This window comes from Notamacropus eugenii, chromosome 6 (genome assembly GCF_028372415.1).
Source record: "Notamacropus eugenii isolate mMacEug1 chromosome 6, mMacEug1.pri_v2, whole genome shotgun sequence".
NCBI lineage: Eukaryota > Metazoa > Chordata > Mammalia > Diprotodontia > Macropodidae > Notamacropus > Notamacropus eugenii.
The window spans coordinates 322,845,990-322,868,114 of NC_092877.1; the positions used below are offsets into that span (position 1 = coordinate 322,845,990).

At 40.3% G+C, this 22,125-nt stretch overlaps 1 protein-coding gene and 1 pseudogene across 4 annotated transcripts in view; both read right to left on the bottom strand.

Annotated features, from left to right (window-relative positions):
* Positions 1 to 20,238, bottom strand: part of WDFY1 (WD repeat and FYVE domain containing 1) — a 176,827-nt gene extending 156,589 nt beyond the window's left edge. For all 4 annotated transcript variants that reach the window (XR_011968981.1, XR_011968982.1, XM_072617957.1 and 1 more), the window contains exon 1: positions 20,029 to 20,238. Coding sequence is in view for 2 of the 4 variants with exons in the window: in XM_072617957.1 (XP_072474058.1) it covers positions 20,029 to 20,165 (137 nt within the window). In the remaining 2 variants the exon portion in view is untranslated. The remainder of the gene's footprint in view (positions 1 to 20,028) is intronic.
* On the bottom strand, positions 11,870 to 19,702 carry LOC140510896 (ER membrane protein complex subunit 3 pseudogene; annotated as a pseudogene).
* Positions 20,239 to 22,125: the final 1,887 nt, after the last annotated feature.

A 22,125-nucleotide genomic window follows, 5' to 3' on the forward strand; every position in this document is an offset into this window, starting at 1 on the left:
TTTGTATTTGTTCCTGGAAGTAACAGGGAGTCACTTTTGTTAAACAGGAAGGTGATATGATCAGACCTGTGTTTGAGGAAAATCTCTTTGGTGGTTGGAGGATAGATTGTAGTGGGAAAAGACTTGAGGATGACAGTCCCACCAGTGGCTATTGCATAGTCTGGGGATGAAGGGCTGTACCAGACTGGTGGCTGTGTCAGAGGATGGAGGTGGACATATTTGAGAGACATTGCAAAGGTGAAATTGACAGGCCTTGCCAATGGGCTTGGATATGGAGGGCGTTTGGGGGAGGGGGGAAAATCATAATTAAATCCAGAAAAGCTGATGTGATTATCAAGTGCAATAGTATCAAGAGAGAAGAGAAGAAAGCCCAGGACAGACCAGGGTGTGATCTGAAGGAAGATCCAATAAAGGAAACTAAGAATACTCAGATAGGTAGGAGGAGAACAACAGAAAATGATGTCCCTAAAACCAAAAAAGAAGAGTATCAAGGAGGAGAAAGCGATCAACAGTGTCCTAGCTAGGCTGCAGTGGAGTCAAGAATGAGGACTGAGCAAAGGCCACTGGATTTGGCAATTAAGAAATCACTGTTAACTTTAGAAAGAGCAATTTCAGTGGAATAATAAGGTTAGAAGACAGACTATAAGGGAATAAGAACAAAGTAAGAGGACAGAAAGTGGAGATACGAAACACAGATACACTCACTGTGTGGGTGTGTCCATATATACCTATGATTAGGGATAAGCAGATGTATATAATCTTTACCTATAAAGCATGTTCAAACTCTTATATACCCAAACCCCTTAGTCAGAATGAGTACCCAGAATATGCGTGTGTATATACATATATATGTGTGTGTATATGTATGCATGTGTTCATATGTGCATGTATATGTATATATATTGAAAATACCTGTATAGATGAATATATTCTACAGTTGGATAGAAATTGCTTGGCACTCCCCTGACAAGAGGAAGGAAGGAAATAAGCATTTTATTAAGTACCTACTATAAGCCATGCATTGTTAAGTGCTTTACAAAGATTATTTCATTTTTACCCTCACAACCATCCTGGGAGGAAGAAGCTATTATTATCCTCATTTTACAGATGTGGAAACTGAGGCAGGTAGTTTAAATGACTTGCCCAGGATCAAACAGCAAAAAAGAGATAGAGGCTGGATCTACAGTCAGGTCTACCCACTGTCCCACAGTATTGTACAAAAGCATTCTCACTAAATGAAAAGGAAATTGAGGCTAGATTTTCCAAAAGAGACAACAATGCACAAAGAGGGTGGTGATTTGTCCCACTGGGGCTTCTACTTTAAGAAGTGCAGTAAGCAAAATCTTGCCATCTTAATCAAATATTTAACATTTCTTCAAACATCCCTTTAACTGCTATTTGTGAAAAGGAGGGGGTGGAGGGAGATTGCCTCCACAGAGAAAGGATAAAACTACTCTTTTTTTCTGTTTGTTTCCTAGCAAAACCTTCAGTTATATGTACTAGTATCAGTGGTTTCTGGCTTCTCTCTCCTACACACAAACCTACCATTTTAATACAGTTTTTTCATAAAACTATTATATCACATACAGCAAAAACTCAGGAACTTTAGTGAAAGAACAGCAGCATTGACACCAGAGGACCTGAACTCAAATCTCTGCTCTGCTACTAAAGACCAGGACAAACTGGGGTGAAGTCACTCAATCTTCACTGGCTTTCAGGTTCTCATCTGGATTGCAAGGCTCTACAGTTTGTTCCAGCTCTAAATGCATGGTCCTCTGAGACAACAATGTAACCACCAGGCATCACAATCAGGATTCCCAAATGGCTCAGATATGTGCCTTACTGAGCTTTTGTAAACAGCATATCCATGATCACTGCAATATAACTGATATTACATCAAATCCTCCTTGTCTTTTTAAAATGAATTCTCTGTAGGTAAGATTTTTTTTTTCAAAATGAGAACGAAAAGGACAGAGGAAAAGGTTACAGGTCTTTTCAATACCAACTCTGACAGGAGTACAAGTAAAAAGCTCTTTAGATTACCCTTCTAGCCCTAATTCTAAAGTTTGGAACATTTTCATATTTTGTGTATTTTCTGTTAGAATTTAAGAATCCTAAAGATAGCTGATATGTACACTGAGAACAGTAAGTAGAGCCTGGGTTCCCCTTTACTTGTTCTTAAGAGCAGCACTTTCCACAGAAGACTGGTGTTCAAATGATATGAACAAGAGCCTTGCTAAAAAAAAAAAAAAATGCTTATTTTAGTGATATATTAAAACCTATGTACTAAATATTAAATTATGTATCAAAATTCCAATCTCTGGCATTTTTATCTGGCAACAGCTTCAAATGTCTCTATTTTGCTCCAATCTTCCCTAGTGCAGAGCCCTCCCAAACTAGCACTTAATAGTTATCTATGTAAAGTGATTCTATAGTAAAATTGACTTGGAAAATATTGCTTGAATGCATACAACATGGTAAGATTATTTTATTTAAATTCTGAGAATAATCTACCCTTGACCCCTTGGTCCCAAAGCGAATTACTCTTATTTAGATTTGTACAGTTTCTTAAGTTTTGGGCTTCTACCATTTACAACTCACTATAAACAAGTCCTTCATCTTCCCTGCCCTCCTCTGCTGCCAAAGATTCACCTTTCTACCTCTCCTACTAACCTTGTTTTTTGTCAGTCCTAGGCCTCTGAGGGCCCTGATTGGTGGATTTGTTCTGATCCTCTACTGCCCTTGCCCCATCTCATCAGATGTGTGGGACAGACCAGTTAACCAATTATGAACGAAGACCTCTTATACTTGGCTTCACATGTAACAAACTGGAAGTAAAGATAGTATAAATGGTTTAGGATTGACTGCATTAGAACTACCCCAGACAGTGTCTGGGTTGGGAATTATTAATGTAAGCTTCACCCCACTCCCCTGTAGGAGTGAGTACTGTGTACCCTGAAGACCTGAAGTATATTTAACTGGTCCCTGGACAAAGCCCACCCACCAAAAGACTGCTGCCATTCTGAAGGATTTCTCAGGCAGAAAAGATCAATGCCTCTGCTGATCTCAAGCAGCACTCTAATCATATGCGATCTGGCTCTCTTTAAGTAGACACCAGGGTCCAAGCCTGACTGTCACTTTAACCAGATGGAGAACCCATCTAGCTAGAACCATTACCCCCACTACAAAAAAGAAAGCAAATAGTGAATAATAATTTGGGGTAAAGTACCAATCTCAGAGCATAAATCTTTTATATTAGAACAATATGGTGAGTTCACAGGTTGTTCTCAGGCTCACAATGTTTGGGGAACAATCTACTGGCTTCCCAGTGTCGATATGAATTTTAAATGAAAACAATCAATACAATAAAATTGAGGTCTTTAATCAGGGCAAGGGAACAGCAGTTCCGCCACCTCACAGCAAGTGCTGGGGTATCCAAGGAGGGGGCATTCTCAGGTACTAAGGCAAACAGAGAGAAGGACTAGGCTGAGGTGGGTGGGGTTGGGCATCTCAGTTTCAAAAGGTAAGATGTTTTGCCTAACAAGCCAAAGTCTATAAAGAAAGGTTGGGAGGGCAGTTACAAAATAACCAGAGGTTGGAAATAACAAAGCCTGGTCAACCCTGCTGACAAGGGCCTAGGACCAGACCAGTTCAGCTTCAGAAAGTTCTTAATCAACAGTGTTTGTGTGTGTTCATCCTTCGTGGCCAAAGAAGACCATGCCATCAGAGAAATGATGACATGACTTGCACTTGACTTTGTTTTGAGTGGGAGGGCTGTGCAGGTCACCAGCCTCACTTCTCCCCCAGAGCCATCTGAATCCAGTGACCAGATATTCATCAGGATGACTGGAGATGACCCAGGATGAGGCAATTGCGGTTAAGTGACTTGCCCAAGGTCACACAGCTAGTGAGTGTCAAGTATCTGAGGTGAGATTTGAACTCAGGTCCTCCTGATTCCTGCACTGGTGCTCTATCCACTGCACCACCTAGCTGCCCACATGTTTAGTCACCAGGTTGAGCACCTTTCTCAGTTGCTTCCTCAGCCTACAAAATTTGTATATAATCAGTTACCAGGTCTTTTATTTCCTTTTTATTTCTCCATAGTCACAAATACCATCCCTATTCCACAGTCAACATTTTATACCCAGATTATTGAATCAATTTCCTGCCCAATGACTGCCACTCTCAAGAAGTCATGCTGTACTTACAGGCCTTCCATGGTTCACTTTGCCTGCCACGTCAAGTCTAAACATCACTACCAAACGTTCAAACCCTTCTGCCTATGAAAACTGATTATTCTCCAATGATACAGTTTATTTCAGTTAGGTCCATTTCCCTCCCATACATTATCCTCATGCAATCAGTCCTACCTACCTATAAGATCCTCAGAAAATTGGAACTGGGAATTTAAAATTTAAGGCTATTCCCCAAGATGATAAATTCCAGTGTAACAATTTGGTTTGCACACACTAGACAAATGAGAAAACTGCCAGAGGGACATTCAATACTATCTCCAGAAGGTGTTTTCAGTTTAAATCTGTCTTTGTAGTACTAAGGCTGGGAAAAGGCTGTTGGTTTTGGAAACAATCTCACACCCACACTTGACCTTATTCCTCCACCCATCTAGCCTAATACGCAAGCAAATAGTATTTACATACCTACCGAGCTAGCTAGGAAGAGACACCAGATAGGAATCACAGGTTCTGGGCTCCAACCCTTGTTCTGCCTTCTTCTGAGTTTGGATGAAAATGAAGGAGCCTGATAGCCTGTATGACCTCTCCCTCCCCCTTTCCTAACTATCCCTTAGATTTTAAAAATTCTCCTATAAACCCTCCCAGATTAACTCCAGCACACTGAGGTCACTCCTAAAACTCCTGGAATATAACTCTGTTCGAAAAAGAGTTACACAATTATTTCATGTTACGTTCGCATCTGACTGTCCTAATGAGGGTTGCAAAGTAGTCTTCAGTTGGTTTGCTTATTAACAATTAAATTATACATACATACATACATACATACACACACACACACACACACACACACACACACAGAGGAATGTGGAATTCAATACATTACAAAGAAGCATAATAAAGAGCAGTAAGTAACCTTCTTACAGAGGCAATAAAAACTCACTTCAGAGAAAGCTATCTTTAAAAGCAAATCAGCCAGGTCAGGTAGATGACAGAGTGGACAGTCCTGGGACTGGAGAGGAAGACTGGAGTTCAAATCCAGCCACTGATACTTACTAGCTGTATGACCCTGAGCAAGTCACTTCACCTGTTTGCTTCAGTTTCTTCATCTGTAAAATGGGAATAATAATAGCACCTGCCTCCCTGGGTTATTGTGAGGACCAAATGAGATAATATTTGTACAAAGCTTAGCACAGTGTCTGTCATGCTGTAGATATTATATAAATAGGAGCTATTATTTACTACATCGACTTACAATGTATATCATGATCAGAGGCTTCTATTCTGTATCAAATGTTAGGGACCAAATAAATCTCTAAGTTTCCCTTCCCACAATTCAACTTTCCCTTTAACGTTTTGATCTTTATGTACAGTCTTACCCACAGTCTTATTTTATTTTCTCTTGATGCTTATTTAAATCTTAGTTGGTAAAGGATGATCTTTCTTGACTCAGATCTAGAGTATGTATTGCAAAATTCAAGAAAAATGAAAATGTTCCTCCATGCTATAACATCACATGCTACACTCATCTTGTTGAAAAAAAAAACAACTCAAGTTGCCTTGAAACAAAAGATCAACATTTTTCCCAGAAGGAAAAGAAAAAACAGTGATATTTCTTGCCGGTCCTAAAGGATAACAGACTTAGAGACATAAGAACCATAGAAGGCCCCAGAGATCCACTATCCATGCTTTCATCTTAGAGATAACAGCACTAAGCCCCAGGGAGGCCCAGTAACTTGTCCACAGTCACACTGTGAACAACCATCGGAGGTAGGATTTGAACTCAAGTCCTCTACTTCCAGGACTGCCTCCTAACAAATGGTTCTCACATTTCCACAGGCTACCATCCCCCTTGAAGACCTATACAATCCAGCAAACCTTCCCAATTAGAAAAGAATGCCTGTATAACATCTACAAAAAATTTTATGAGAAAGCCTAGCATCTCCTTATATAACAACCCCTAAATAAGGCAAACGTTTTTTCCCTTCTCACTCATCTTGCAAGATTCAAACTCCATTGTACCACCTTGCTAATTTAATAACAGGACAGAAAGTGTTCCACTTAAGACACTAAGTGTTCCATTAAGACCCTTTAAAAAACTTTTTAACCATTTCAGAGGAAAATATTTTTCACATGTATCATTTATTTCCTTGCCTTTTTAAATACAGCCGACAATACACAATTCAGCCTTTTCTTGATAACTGTCACCATTATTAACATCCATTATAGTCCTCTGCCACAATACAGTTAATACCCTAAGGCAGAAATGTCAATCATGTGGTCCACAAGACTTCTAAATGCAACTTGAAGCAGATTAAAATATAGTTTCTATCTGATTTTAATGGGTTGATATGTTAATAAAAAAGAGAAATATATAACAAACACGGTTTTTTTAATCAGGATGTAACCCACAGGGACTCTTAGGTACAGTCTGGTGATTCTTGGATCACTGACATTGATTTGCCCGAGCTCTTTGGGGTTTACATCCTGTTCTCAGCTGTGCTGTCTGTAAGTCCCCTCTAGGATATGTAAAGAGGTAAGCTGTTCTTCCCTATTTGGGAAAGAAGGAAGGTCCAATTTGAGATCTATTTCCTGTTACAGGCTGTTCCCAACCTAAAGAATTCCACAAAGCTGAAGATAATCAGGGAATATGGTTATATCAGTTTTGTTTTGGTTTTTTGCAGACTAAGTCAGAATCGAGGAGACAATCAAATGAGTTTCTTTAGTACCTTATTCAGTAATCTTATTTTGTTGATTTGCACTGTCCCTAAATATAAATAGTGATTCTGCTTAGGTTTTGACTCCTTGGAGAAGATTTTGCCTAAAGGTGAGCCTATTAATGACTATGTATGTGAGATTCCTGCAGTAGGGTTGAAAAATATCTCATGCTGACAAATAGAAATGAAGTTAGAAATATATCCCCTCCTTTAAAAAGTCACATGTGCTCTTATGCAAATACTTTCATATATATCTCTCCAGGTTTAGGCAAGACAGGAGCTCAGAAAAAAAGGCTAGCTTAGTTTGTGTGTGTGTGTTCGTCCTTTGTGGCCAAAGAAGACCATGCCATCAGAGAAATGATGACATGACTTGCACTTGACTTTGTTTTGAGTTAGAGAGGGGCGGCGCAGGTCACCAGCCTCACTTCTCCTCCAGAGCCATCTGAATCCAGTGACCAGATATTCATCAGGATGACTGGAGATGACCCAGGATGAGGCAATTGGGATTAAGTGACTTGCCCAAGGTCACACAGCTAGTGAGTGTCAAGTGTCTGAGGTGAGATTTGAACTCAGGTCCTCCTGACTCCTGTACTGGTGCTCTATCCACTGCACCACCTAGCTGCCCTAGTTTAGTATAGGCCTTAGAAGAACCCAGAGGTCAGACTAGGCCAGGGTGGGGAACCTGCACCCTCGAGGCCACATGTGGCCCTCTAGATCCTCTAGTTCAGCCCTTTGACTGAATCCAAACTTCACCGAACCAGTCCTGGACTAGGCCTTGTTAATCATCAGAACTGTCCAGCATGGTGGCTCCCAAGATGCTCTGAACTTCTTTGTCGAGCCTTTCCAAAAGATGCTTCAAAATTCTCCTGGAGACTCACTGCTCCACTTGAAGATGAAAATCCATGTCCTACAGCAGTTTGTTTCTTTCTTCTCTCCACCTCTTTTTCATTTTTTATTCCTTGAAAGCTGAAAAATTCTTCTGGCCCTCAAACATACATTAAATTTTGCTTTAAATAAGTTCTGAAAAGGAGAAAACAGGCAGACTGGGTTCAAAAGGAAAAGACTTTGCTTAAAAAAGGTAATTCATTGTGAAAGTTCCTATACTCACATTGGATTTTCCCAAATCCCACCTCATGAGCACCTAGAAAATCCAGAATAACAACTCCAGACTCTTCCTGCATTAAGCAAACAGATCCAGGTGGCTGAAAAAGAACCAGGCTCCTACTCATGCTGCATAATCAGTCAAAACAATCCCTGACTACTCCCCCAATAGAAGCTATAATCCCTAATTAAAGCAGTACTACTTCAGTGCTAAATTTAGGGAAAACGGAGTCTAACTACAGTATTCAACCAGGAAATGCCATCTGCTGCAGATGAATGCTTTATATTGAAGAATAACTAGGACTCTGATCCCATGATATCACTTTATAACTGAGCAATAACATTAGGTATTTACTGTTATCCAAGCAAAGATCCCAAAGCATGTGCTGACTTACTAATAATGAGCAACAACACTTCAGTCCTTCCCTGAAGTAAATTAACTCTGTTCATTGTATTAAGAAGCCAACATCCAAACACACAGCAGAAAAGGTCCCTGGTAAGGAATATTAGGCATGAATCTTGGTGATTGCAGAAGTTTACCTTTCTGCCTAATTCTAGACAGCAGGAATACTCCCCCCCATCCTCACCCCAACATTCCACTGATTCACTTTATAACTCTGGGCCTGTTATTTCATTTCAGTTTCCTCATTTGTAAAATAAGGAGGATGCTACTCATTTTTCCAGGTTTTTAAAAAGAAAATTAAACTTAAAATTACATACACGTTTGTGATAAGGAATAAAGTACTCTCAGAGGATTTGAGAGAAGCTCAAAGTTAACTAAAATGTTTTCAGCCTGATAAACACAGACCAAGAGTGGCTCCCTTTTCTTTCTTTCAAATCACATATTCTTGTGAAACCAAAAGTTTCTAGATCCAAAGCAAATTTGTTGAGTTTGAATCTGAATAATATTTAAAGTCAAAGGCAGAATAAATTAAAAAGACAAAAAACTTTTAAAAGGCACCTCATTCTGAAAGTTCCTACTACCGTATTTTTTCAGAAGAAAAACTATATGAAAACTACATCCTGTATGTGAGGCCTGGAGTTACCACCACTCTGAGTTACAACTACCACAGGTTGTAGTCTGTACAGATACAGTGGCTCATTAAAATGTTCATCTTTCTTTCTTTCTTTTGCACAAACAAGAAGTCTCCTTCCAATGTCTCACCATGGTCTATGGAAGGTACTCTAGGTTCCTGAAGGCTGTGCCAGGAGACTATAAGTTCTGGTTATGTTCAAACACACTGAAAGTCTTCCAAAGCATGTCTGTTTTCTGAGGACCAACCCAGCTAAGAGCAGACAAGCTTATCCCCCAAACAGCTAGCCACAGCAACCAATGAAACAAAGACCATACAAAATGGCTCTCTGTCCTAATCAAACAACCTTCTGATTCTACAGTGATGGTAGGAAAATGGCAGAAAAGGGGGCATGGAGCAGTAATTATCAATTATTAACTGATATTTAACTATCAGTATTAATATTATTATATAATATGATACATTAATAATAAAAATTAATATATTCCATCATAATATAAGTACAATATTAACTATCAATACTCTAAATGTGAAGTCCTTATCCAGTGAAAAATGAGTAGATATATGAGTAAAGGTAATGTCAATCTTAATATGTACCATAAATGAAAACAAAAGGAATCAATCAACATGCACTCATTAAGCATTCACTAGGTGCTAATAAGCATGTGGGTAGCTAGATGTCACAGTGGACAGTGTCAGGCCGAGAGTCAAAAAGACTCATCTTCCTGAGTTCAAATCTGTCCTCAGGCAACAACCCTGGGCAAGTCAATTCACTCTGTTCACCTCAGTTTCCTCATCTGTAAATGAGCTGGAGAAGGAAATGGCAAACCATTTCAATCTCTCTGCCAAGAAAACCCCAAATGGGATCACAAAGAGTTGGACATGACTGAGAAATGACTGAACAAATATGATAAAGCACTATGCTAAGCAGTGGAGATATCCCTCTTCCCCCTGCCTTCAAGAATCATACTTCCATGTTGGAGGGTGCACCTGTATCAAAGGGACCACAGGCTAAAAGTATGAGTCTCTAGCTCTCATTTAAATCAGCTGCACTGCTTTGTTTGTCGAGATGGGTAACTTTCAGAATGAGTGTATCCTCTAAGAAGGGACCTCAGAAGCCATCTGCTCTAACCCATATCTGAGCCGATATGGGGAGAAAATGATGAAGAAAAACAAACCAACAAATTGTGTGGCGTGAGAAACAAGCTGCCTTTAATGAAGCTTCTAACAGAACAGAAAATGCCACCACAAATCGTCACTGCTGTTTCTGATCCCCTAATACTGCAAAGAAGGGTTCTGGAAGCTGTAAGCATAGGATTATTACTTCACACCCTGGGGAACAGCATTGGTCTTCCAGCACATGGCTCAACTACTCCAAAACATTCCAGCTCTACACCAAAATGTCATAGGTTGAGGAACATATTACAAATGTAGTTTTAAAAATCTTTAATTCCACTTGGCAGCTCAATATACGTCCCTCTCTATGATGGAATTCAGACCAACACTGGGGATCAACACTTTCAGTGTACCATATCCCTGTGCTGTGACCTCAAGGGTCATAGATTCAGGGCTGGAAGGGGGCTGAGAATGCTTTACATTCAACCCTGTAATTTTACACATCAGGTGATTGAGACCCAAGAAGTGCAGTAATCTGTCCAATATCCCACAGAGAGTAAGTAGTGGAGCTGGGGGTGCCCTCTAGGTTTGCAGACTCCAAGAAGAGTGCTCCTTTTACAGCAGCAGAGTTACTAATGTACATGTCTCGGCCTCCATTCTATAGCATTTTTCCTGAGAGTAAGAGTTAGCTTCTTTTGGTTCCCAACGCTTTGCCTATCATGACTAATAAATGGCTGCTGAAGTTAAATTGAACAGAACCACTAAGTCTTCTGAAAAACTATCAGATTACATTCTTTGGGGTCTGTAAATCTATTATCTCTTTCCCAAGTAATCCTAAAATACTGAAATAAAGCATCTCAATCTTTTTCTAACAGCATATGCACTCAACATTCCCCCTGCAGATTCTAAACAGAAAGGAAATAAACTATACATATACATAATTTATCTCTGGAACAATGCCTTACTTCTTCAAAACTTTGGGCACATATTTCTACTTCCGGGCTATTCTATAAGGTTTTTTAAAAGTACCTCTAGTCTTGCTTATAAATTATATTTATTAATCAAATCATTTTTTTCCCCTCTTCTCCACCAAGAAAAGCAAATTTTCTCATTTTGTCACAATCTCCCAGGGATGCAGAGGATAGCAGCCTCATGACTTCTGTGAACATGTCATCCTACACAGTACTATACAATGTGCAAAATTGCTATGCTCATCCATGCAAGCTCAATTCATGAAACAGCAAATTCTTTCAAGTTTTTTCTTCCTGACTTATGACAGCAAGGAAAACACCAGTGAGTGAATTCTACATGATAAAAAAAAGAGAGAAATTCATTTTGAAAGAGGAAGTTCAAATGTACTGATGGAAGAAAAAGAAACAACTCAATTTCTATTCCTTGCTATATTTTGCTGAACAGAAAATGGGTAGCTCAAAAAGGTGAAAAATAAGGAAGTATAAAGTCACTGATTTGGCCGCATGCAAGGTGTCAGTCACTCAGCCTGAAACTGTCAGTCATTCTTATATTTAGCTTTAAATTACTCTGACGCTAAGCATACTTAAATGATCTCAACCACTATTACCGGGTGGCCCAGGTTCCTGTAATGCCTCTAAGAAAGTTGGATAATTAGTTTTCTACCTGAAAAGAACTTTTTTTAGGTGTCCAGCCCATGCTCCTCTTTATTCTGAGCTTTTCAAACACAAACAAAAAACTCTTATGACTTCTTTGAGCCCCCAGTAGTGTGCTGGAGATGGTGATATTGGTTTAACCAGCACTGGAGCCGTGAGAAAAGGGACATCTATAGCTCCTTTTTGAACATGCCTTCAAAGTGGAGATCCTGGGCAATGAGCTCACTGGTGTCTGCAGACATGGCCAATGCTGCCCCTGTCATCTGCTCCTGCATCACCCTGGACTGGTCTGTAGCACTGTACCCAGAATCAGGGAATAAATGCTTCAAAGTCCAAACACATGGAAGAAGTTATTAGGAGCAGAACTCACCCAGGATGCATCTAAAATGAGCAATTCAATTCCTTGCCGTAGCACGGGTTTAAATGGGAGAGTCAGAGGAAATCGGACCTTGGTTGTTACAAATCCCAAGAAAGTCACTGTTGATCCATGCACCAACAAGAATCATAGGAAGTACATTTGTTACATTTCCTTTCATCATGTCTGTAAGAATGGTAAGATCTGTCAGAGGACCTTCCTCTCTGTTTTTTTAAAAAAATCCATCCTCAGGATTGTTGAAGTAATACTTTTCATGTCAAGAAAGGCTGTTTGGGAACATATTTTCCATTTTCCCTGAGGACTCTACTTTAAATTAAATTAAGACCTGACTGTCAGACACCTGCTCCTGCATGAACTTCTTGTCACTCTGCAGCAGGAAGGACACATAATGATGGATCATGCCCACAAAGAAGGTGATGAAGACGATGGGCAGGACCACCCAGAGATGGATGTTGGAGTCCAGAGGCAGCTCTGGCCTCAGGGGACTCTGGCTGCTTCAGAGCCTTCTTCCTGCAAGGACCCTGGGAGTGAGCAGCTGTTTCCTCGGGTTGGCCTCCTCATCTCCCCAGTCTCCTTCAGTAGGCCCACTCCCCTACCCTCCCCTTCCCTCAGAGTCCCAGGAGGCCTGCCTTAAAAGATTTTTTTTTTAATCTGAGAGATCACCTCCTGCTTCTGTTACCTCACTGCTAACAGTCATTTCTATTTCAACTTTAATAAGCACTTGCTATTTGCAAGGTACTGTGTTAGTAAATGGGATATAAAGATAGCTCTAACAGATCCAGATTTCATGAAGCTCACAATCTAAAACAGGGAAGGGAAAGAGGTCAGTAAATAACTGTTAGTGCTCCAGAGATCAAAGAAAAAAGGGAAAGGACCCTCATTTCCCCATACACAGAATTCTTTTTGATAAGTGAGCCAAGATCAAACAAATGTTGAAGGAAAAAAAGAATGAACCTTGACAATTTCAAGCTAAAAGCTGTCTGAAATTAGTTATCTCTGTTGCAGAGCCATCCAGTACTTCACACAGAGGCTGTCCAAGATAAAATCAGTATGAGGTAATGTGGGCCCAAAAATGTCCAATCTGCAATAAAAGCAATTGAGGCAGAGCTCCAAGTCAATAACCATTTACTGAAGGGACCTGGCCCCCTTTTAATGAACAGGACGTCAGATCTTCCTTATGATCTGAGATGTCCCTTTTCTCCAGGGCCTTGGTTTTACAGTGTTTGGCAAGATGATACAGATGATGCAGAGTAAAATACAAAATCTCATCGGCTGACAGGCATATATATATATACTTGGCCCTCCAGTATAACTGGTAGAAATCAGCTACATCGGGAGAAAAATGGGTAGGGCTGATGGTCATAGTATGAACAAGGCAAGGGTCACCCACTGGCTAAGTGCTCATGACTGTTTCCCCATGTTGGGAGGGAGAGATGGAGGTGGGAAGGAGGAATGAGAGGGTGGAGACAGACAGACAGACAAAGAGAAGAGATGGAGAACGAAAGGACAAAAAGAAGATGGGGGATTTTCTCTATCATTAGGATATCTCAGCCACGCTGGGCCTGCTCTCTTAGTCATCAAGAATAAAGGGTAGAGGTCTTTTAGTTAGCTTCCTGTGGTCAAGCAAGTGACCCTATAACCCATAGCTTAAATAAGTTCACTTGCTTAACCAAAAGGAAGCCAACCTTATCTAATTATCCCTAAATATAAATTAACTATAAAAGCAACTGACTAAATATATATTAATAGACACATATAACAGAAGTAATCACTGCTCCTATGGAATCACATTAAGCTGAATAATACTAATTGGAATAAAATAGGGGTTAAATTAATCATTTAACACAGTCAAGAAAGAAAAATAGATTGGGCAAAGGATGAAGCTCACTAGAAAGGATGACATGAAATACTCAGCATGGATGCTTACACAAATTTAAAACCTAAGAAAAGCTGAAATCTGAGAATCAATGAATGGTACGGAACAGAGGACCCCAGTATAGTACACTCTTTAAATTTCCTGAAGAAGTCCATCTCACATGCAAAGCTTTTATTGGTATAGATTATATCTACTGATATTAGATTAGAAATCATGAAAAATTTTGACCTCTCGGATCACCTAAAACAGTCTCAGGGACTACTAGAGATCCCTGGACCACACCTGGAGAACCCATGGTTTAGGCTTCGAAAGCTATAGGTCCCTAGAGGAGAGGGAGACGGACTGAGGGCTGAGAGCAGTCTGGGAGAAAATGGAATGCTGCCCACAGAGTGTGGATTTAATAAGTGCTTGCTGAAATTAGCATGTTATTATATGAAAGGACCTGGAAAGACCAGAAGATCTGGATAGGTGGAAAAAAGGAAGTCTTGGTGAAGATAAACACAGTAAGGAACAGGAACATACAAACAGGAATGAACACAACAGGTTCCAGGAGAAAGACAAAAAGTGCCCTGACATCACATCAGAACCACGCTAGAGAATAATCTGAGGTAAGGCTAGAGATGGGGGAAGACAGATTATGGAAGCCCTTGAAAAGAAGGGGGGTGAGAGTAGGGGGAGAAGAGGGTTATACCTGACATGAAAGAAAGAGGGATCCATTGAAGGTCCTCAAGGGTGAGGCATGATAAAAATGGTCAAGTTTATTCAGAAAGGCTGGATTAGAATGGAGAAAAATCTAAACTCCATGAGATTTTCTAGGTTGCTGCAGTCATCCAGGTCTCATCTGAAGACCTAACACAGTGGTAATGACAGAAGGGACAATTATTACATATTTCTAAAGAAAAACCGCCAAGATTCTAAATATAAGAACAAAGGAATGACTTAAATGACTACTGGGTTTGGAACTTGGATGACAGGAACCAATGACAGAGACAAGGATGTGTTCCTGAAACAGAACCATCCTGAGTCTTCTTGAGTAATGAAAGGAAAAACAAGATAGCTACAAGTAAAACAACCACCCTAACAATGGTGAAATAAACTCATTTTCTTACAGGTTCCCTGCCTTCCTGGGGTTTTTTTTAACATCTTGATTTCTAAATCCAATTCAAATGCTATTTTCATTAGTTTCATGAGAACCAAAACACATTAGCAATCATCAGGATCTGGTTATATACTAACAACTTAGTCATCTGTAGGTTTCCCAGACCACTATATTGTTAGAGCTTACAACTTTTTTTTCTAAACTTTACTTAACATTGTTTCCACTGGAAGTTTTTTTAACTGCAAAAATTTTCAAAGAAATCTCTATGTAGCAATCACTTGCAATTTAATAGGGAAAAAAAAGATGTTCATAAATCTGATTTAACACAGATGACTAGAACTCTTAAATAGATTTTAAAATATGCAATAAGACAATAGAGACTAAAAAATACATAAATGAAGTACAATGTTCTAAAATACTTGCAGTCAAATGGAATCCGTCTTTGTTCCACTACTGCCAAACAAAACTGGTTTTCCTGCAGAGACCAATACCCCAACAGCAATTTCATTATAAGCATGCTGATATGCAATCTGTGTGTTCTTTTTAATCAAAGTTACAGGCCTCTCTAATAAAGTCTTTATCTACTTTAAATTCCTCTCTTTTCTCTAAATGAATACCTGAGTCCTTTTTTAGTGTTATTGATGTGTTATTGGTGTATCGCTTTTACATTGCTTACATTCACAGATTACTCTGACTTGCGAGAGTTGTCTGACCTCATATAAAAGTTCATGCAATATTTCATTCCTGTACTACTACCCCTTCTCTGTTCCTGCTGTGCTTTTTTTTCAAATTAACAGAAATCTATTTTCTCTCTTTTTAGGACCTGTTAATTTCATTAATATAAGGAACTGAAGGTTAGAGTAAACTTTACTAAAGTCTCATGGATTTGCCTAGAGCAGAGGCATCAAAGTCCGAGGGGGCCAGAACCATATCAAACTGTAATTGGAAAATGTTTAACAAAATAAATAAACATAAAATACAGCACTAGGTGTTGTTAATTTGTGATTTTCTAAGTCAATATGAAGCCCCAGGGATCCATTTCTACCCAAAGGCCTCTACAGAAGAGGAAACTGAAGAAAGGGATCAGGGCAACCTAGTGGTAAACTGTAGTAACTGAAAGAACCACTCTGAGTCTGTCTTGTGACTCAATTCTAGAACTAGTTCAGCTCTCTTTCAATTATGGGTCTAATCCAACTTCTACCTTGCAAAGAAACTTTATTCAATTGTAAGAAAGCTTTAGTATATTGTTTTAACTTTATTTTTAAGACCTCTATTTACTATTTGGAGACCCTTAACTAAGGACCCAGGTTATGCTGTTCAGAAGCCCAGTGAGACCCAAAGATTGATGCAAGGAGTTTTCTCACAACTGTACATCTCAAGCAACCCATATGACTTATCTGAAAACTGGCCCACATGTTCAGACACTTGGGGGGAGTGGGACACAGCTTTTTCTGATTTCAGGGAATTACACCCCTCTACTTTCCTCCTCTCAACTTGTAAAGTCCCTAATTTTTCTTCCAACTAGAAATCAGATTACCTAATGTTGTATCCTGATTATTTTCTTTTAATTAATTGGTCTTATATGATTGATTTTAACATATAAAAGTCTGTCTTCCCCTGTATTTGGGGTCCAGGATAAAGCTGAGGAAGGATATTGTCCCAATTTGTTGGGCAACTGGCATTCACTGCTTAATAAATCAATATGCTCAGATGGGCCAAACCTTTGTTTCATCAGTCATTTCCTTTTCCCCTGCCACATGGAGGTTAAATGACTTGCCAAGCATCAGAGAGCCAGTTATGTGTCAGAGACAGGACTGGCCTCCCAAGACAGCTCTCATTATATCAGGAAGATTATAAAAAATAAAGCTATCCAAGAAATAAGTTGCTGCTTCTCAACTTTTGTGATTGATGTAAGCTATCTTCCACACTAAGAAAAAGCTAGCAACCGAACACATTCTTAAATCTAACTATTTAGGTTAATTGTTATATAGAGATACTTAAACTAGTAAAGCTATAGTTAACCTATCATTGAAAAAGAATGCAATTCTCACTTAAGTGGCTTTTTATAAAGACAACTGTAGAACCTTTCAATCATCCTTTTTTTAATGCTGACTTAAGATAAAAAATAAATAAATGAGGGGTTGGGAAGAAGTGGGCTTACTGCAATGTGTCACAAGAATAAACACAATTCAGTCAAAGATTTTATCACATTTCCCTGCCAAAATATAAATGAAGGCTAAGAAAGGAATACTCTATTGTCTGTAGCCACCTGCCTTATCAGCTTAATTATACCTAGAATTTTCTACATGGACCCACAAGCCTCAATTTCCAAGGTCATAATGCCCATTGACCCCTTCAAGTACAAAAGAATTTAATTCCTATAATGTACTTTGAATGAACACTCTTTAGGGTGAAGCTGGGAAAAAAGATATTTTCTTTTAACTAAGTTCATTAACCCAGTGATCATAATCAGAAACAGGACTGTCTAAAACAAACTGATTACATAAGCTTTAAAGACCAACCTAAATGAATAACCTACTGATAGTAAGTTACAAATCTTAATAGCATCTTTATACATAAAGAACGGGGCCTTAATGAAAAGCTAACACATGATCATGAACAGCCCTCCTTTACAAAAAGAGAAAAATGCAAGACCACTGCATTAGTACCAGATGTGAAATCTGAATTCTAATTCTTCTACTACTAAACTTATGACTTTGGGCAAGTCAACCTCTCTGGACCTCAGTCTATTCATCTGGAAAATGAGAGTGTTTTATCAGATGATCTCTAAGGTCCCTTCCAGCTCTTAGATCCTGTAAAAAGTATTTTAATTCCAAAGTCCAAAAAGTGGGCTTTAAGTTCAACACAATTGTTTTACCTTTTCCCCAAATAATGTCAGTCCTTTAGCTTTTGTTTTAAAAAAAAGTTTTTGCTGATAGAAAAATCAGTTTTCTGGGTATTAAAGCAGAAGTTGCACCAAAAAATAGTTCTGAAGAAATAGAAAGTAAATAGGAAGGCAGACTAGGGAAATGAAGAATGACTGAGACAATAAAGTATAGAGGCATGGACGGTCAATTGCAGTCAGAATTTATTTTATCTTCTCTCCAGCTTTAAAAGGAGGATTAAGTTGGGCTCAGTTAAAGTCAATGGTTCATAAGCCACCATTAGTCAATGAACCAAGAGTACCACTGAAGTCAATGATAATGAGATTATAAACTAAAAGAAAGCATGGGGAACAAATTTCAAATCCCTAATGTATGGAATGCCTTAAAAGATTGTCCTCTGCCTCAAGAAGAGATGGCCATCTAAAACAAAAGGAAAAACATCACAATTCAAACACTAGAGTAAAGTAGTCCATGAGGTCACTGTTGTTGCTGGGCAAAGAAATAAGCAGTTATGTCAACTGTTTATACAAAATGTCCCTGAAAATTGTATCCTGCCTTCCCTTAGTAACTAAACAATCACCACAAAACGTGTATCAACATTGCTGCCAGTCAATAATCTCAAATATTCAATAATTTACCAACAGACAGGAGCCCCGAACAAGGCATTCTGAAGAATAAATACCATCATCGAAGTACCAACTGTGTCTAAATTAGGCTCCTGCATTTTTGAATGAGTGTATCTCACTCAAAAGTGAGAATGTGGTAAGACCTTAGGCCTGAAAGGGCCAGAGGGCCCCAGTGCATCCTGGGCCACCTCTAGCCATCCTGATGAATACATGGTCACTGGACCCAGATGGCTCAGGAGAAGAATTGTGAGGCTGGTGACCTGCACAGCCCTCTCCCTCAAATCAGAGTCAACTACAAGTCATGTCCTCACCTGGATGTCATGGTCCTCTTCCAGCATGAGGGACAAACACATACACTCCCTCTCCCCACAAACAGACACCCCCTCCCCCCCAATTAATGAAAGAGATCCTACTATGTGCTGGGCTCTGAAGAACGTTAAGGTACTACTACCCTAACTGGTTTCTAATCAAGCTGAGAGAAAGCATAAATATAGTTAAGCATGAACTGAGAGAATTAATTCTTTAACTTTTGATCCTGATCAGGTCCCAAGTTAAATAGAATCTTAAGAGGAAAATTACTTTTCCTGGCCTTTGAGAAACCTTTACGGCGTTTAGCCTGTTTTTTTAAAGACACCGTCTGTAGGATTATCAGAAAACTTCCTCAAAGAAATCCAAAGCGGCTCGCCTTGACAGGGCTCTTTACTTCCCTTTAACCTACTCTCCCACTTCCTTCTCCCCGCCACGCAGGGCACCTGAGCCAAAGCCCAGTCCGGACAGCCCGGCCCTCGGGCTGGGAAGGACCCGGGGCACTGCTCCACTTCCTAGAGGAAACTCCCATTGGAGACACACTTCAGAGCAAAGGGCCCCGCGCCGTCCGTCGGCCCTGAGTTCAAATCTCGCCTCCGCTCCTCACTAGCCGGGCAGGGCCTGCGTGAGCCGCAAACTTTCCGTCGGTAAAGTAACTACTTGGGACTCCTCCGCCCCGCAGGACCGCGGCGAGGACCGAGACAGGGCAATGTACAGCGCTCCGCAACACTCCGAGCGCCGCAGTTAGCATCGTTATCCGCCTTAGACACGGAATAAATCTGGGCAAGGAATTAACCCTTTGGGCTGGGGGGAGGAAAGGGCAAAGGAGAAACACAACCGGCGGCGACCAAGGAAGGGGGGATTCGAGGGGAGGGCACCCGCCGGCGGCCGACAGGGGGCGAAAGGGAGCAGCGGCCCGGCTAGAACTCGGGGCCCGGGCGGGGGGCTCGGGGGGCACCCGGGGGGCCGGGGCGGAAGCGGACCGCGGGGACGGGGCGCGCGGCCCGGGCGGGGGGCTCGGAGCGAACGCGAGGCGGCGGGGCCGCGCTCCCCCACCCCCGCCCCGCGCTCCCCGACCTGTCCTCGCTGGCCGTGATCACGCCGTCCTCCTTGGGGATGAGGAGCGCCGCCGTGACGGCGTCCTGGTGGCCCTCGATCTTGTTGAGCAGGACCGGGCGGCTGCTCTGCGGCCGCGAGTGGATTTCCGCCGCCATCTTCAGAGCGGCGGCGGCGGCGGCGGCGGCGGCGTCGGGAGCGACGGGAGCGATGGGAGCGTGGGCTGCGTCGGGAGTGACGCGGGCCTCCCGTCAGCTGACGGCCGGAGATCCTGGGGCCGTATACCTGTGAGTAGCGCCGCCGCGGGCCGCCGTATTGTCTGGGGATGCTGCGCCACGACCAAAACGAGGCTAACCCCCTCCAGGCAGAATGTTCGGAAAACCTTTAGTCAGTTACTGGGTGTGCCCTTCCCCTCCCCAGAAAAATTAATACGTGAAACAAAAATCCCGGCGGCCTGGACGGGGCAACTTTGTTACTACCTTAATCTAGGTCCTTAAAAAAAACTGGTATTTGTCGAAGGAGATCTTGTAAAAGCAGAAGGAGTAAATTATTGGATGATAATAATTATGCAAAAAATTGTTTCTAATAATTCAGAAGGAGGCACACATAGGGCAATTTTATTACTACCTTATTACATTAATATACCCTTTTGTGTAAACAAACTGCATGTTTTTCCCAAACCCTCAATCTAGGTTCTTAAAAAAAAACTAGTATTTGTCGAAGGAGATCTTGTAAAAGCAGGAGTAAATTATTGGATGATAAGTATGAATTGTTTCTAATAATTCAGGAGGCACTCATAGAGCAATTTTATTACTACCTTATTACATTAATATACCCTTTTGTGTAAACAAACTGCATGTTTTCCCCAAACCCTCAATCTAGGTTCTTAGGAAAACTAGTATTTTCTCAAAGGAGACCTCCTAGGCAGAAGAGGGAAGGAATTACTGGATAATAATAGAAATGCCAAAAAAAATGGTTTTAACGCATTAAAAATTTCAGAAGGGGCACAAACTGGGCAACTTTGTTACTGCCTAATATTTGGTCATATTTGATATGATAGAATTTGAAAACATTATTCTAACCTCCACCCAAGTCAGTCTAGGGTCTTCAGAAAGCTAGTATTTGTAAAGAAAGAGCTTAATGTGGATTGTAGAGGTGTGTGAGGAGAGTGTTACCGGGTAACAATAGGTCTGCAAAAAAAAAAAATCAAAAAAATATTTTTATTTAAATACAGAAAAGTTCAGAAAGGCCCACATAAAGGATGAGTTGGTTACTACCTTATTAAAGTTGATATGCTATTTAGAAAATATGGATCAAGTTCACAGCTGCGTATTCAAAGCTCTTTGTTCTTATTGAAAGGTTTGTATTTTGGTACTAGGTGGTAAAGAGAAGTTCATTGGTGGAACAGATTGGATACATAATATACAGAAGCAAATGAGCTCAGTAACTTAGTGTTTAATAGACCCAAAGATCCCAGCTATTTATTTAGTAAGGCAAGAATTCATTATTCGCCAAACACATTTGGAAAAACTGGAAAGCAGTCCAGCAAACATAAACCAGCATCTCACACTGTATACCAATATAAGCTCAAAATGGGTACATGATTTAGACGTAATGGGTGATATAAGCAGATTAGTAGAACTTGGAAAAAAATGCTATTCAGATTGATGGAAAGAGGAAGAGCTCTCATGACCAAACAAGAAATAGAGAGGCTCACAGGACATAAAATAGATGAATTTGATAATACAAAATTTAAAAGGTTTTGCACAAATAAAAACCAACATCATGAAAATTGGAAGAGAAGCAGAAAAAAAAACTTTGCAGCAAATACCTCTAATAAAAATCTCATCTTTAAGATATGTAGGGAACTGAGTCAAACTTACAAGAATAAGAACTATTCCCCAACTGATGAGTGGTCAAAGAATGTGAACAGTTTTCAGAGAAAAAAAATCCCATGAAAAATGCTCTAAATTGTTAATAACTAGAGATATGCAAATTCAAACAACTCAGAGCTACCATTTCATACAAGTCAGATTGACTAAGATGTCAAAAAGGAAAATGACAAATGCTGGAGGGGTTGTGGGAAAACAAGCACACTAACGCATTCTTGGTAGAGTT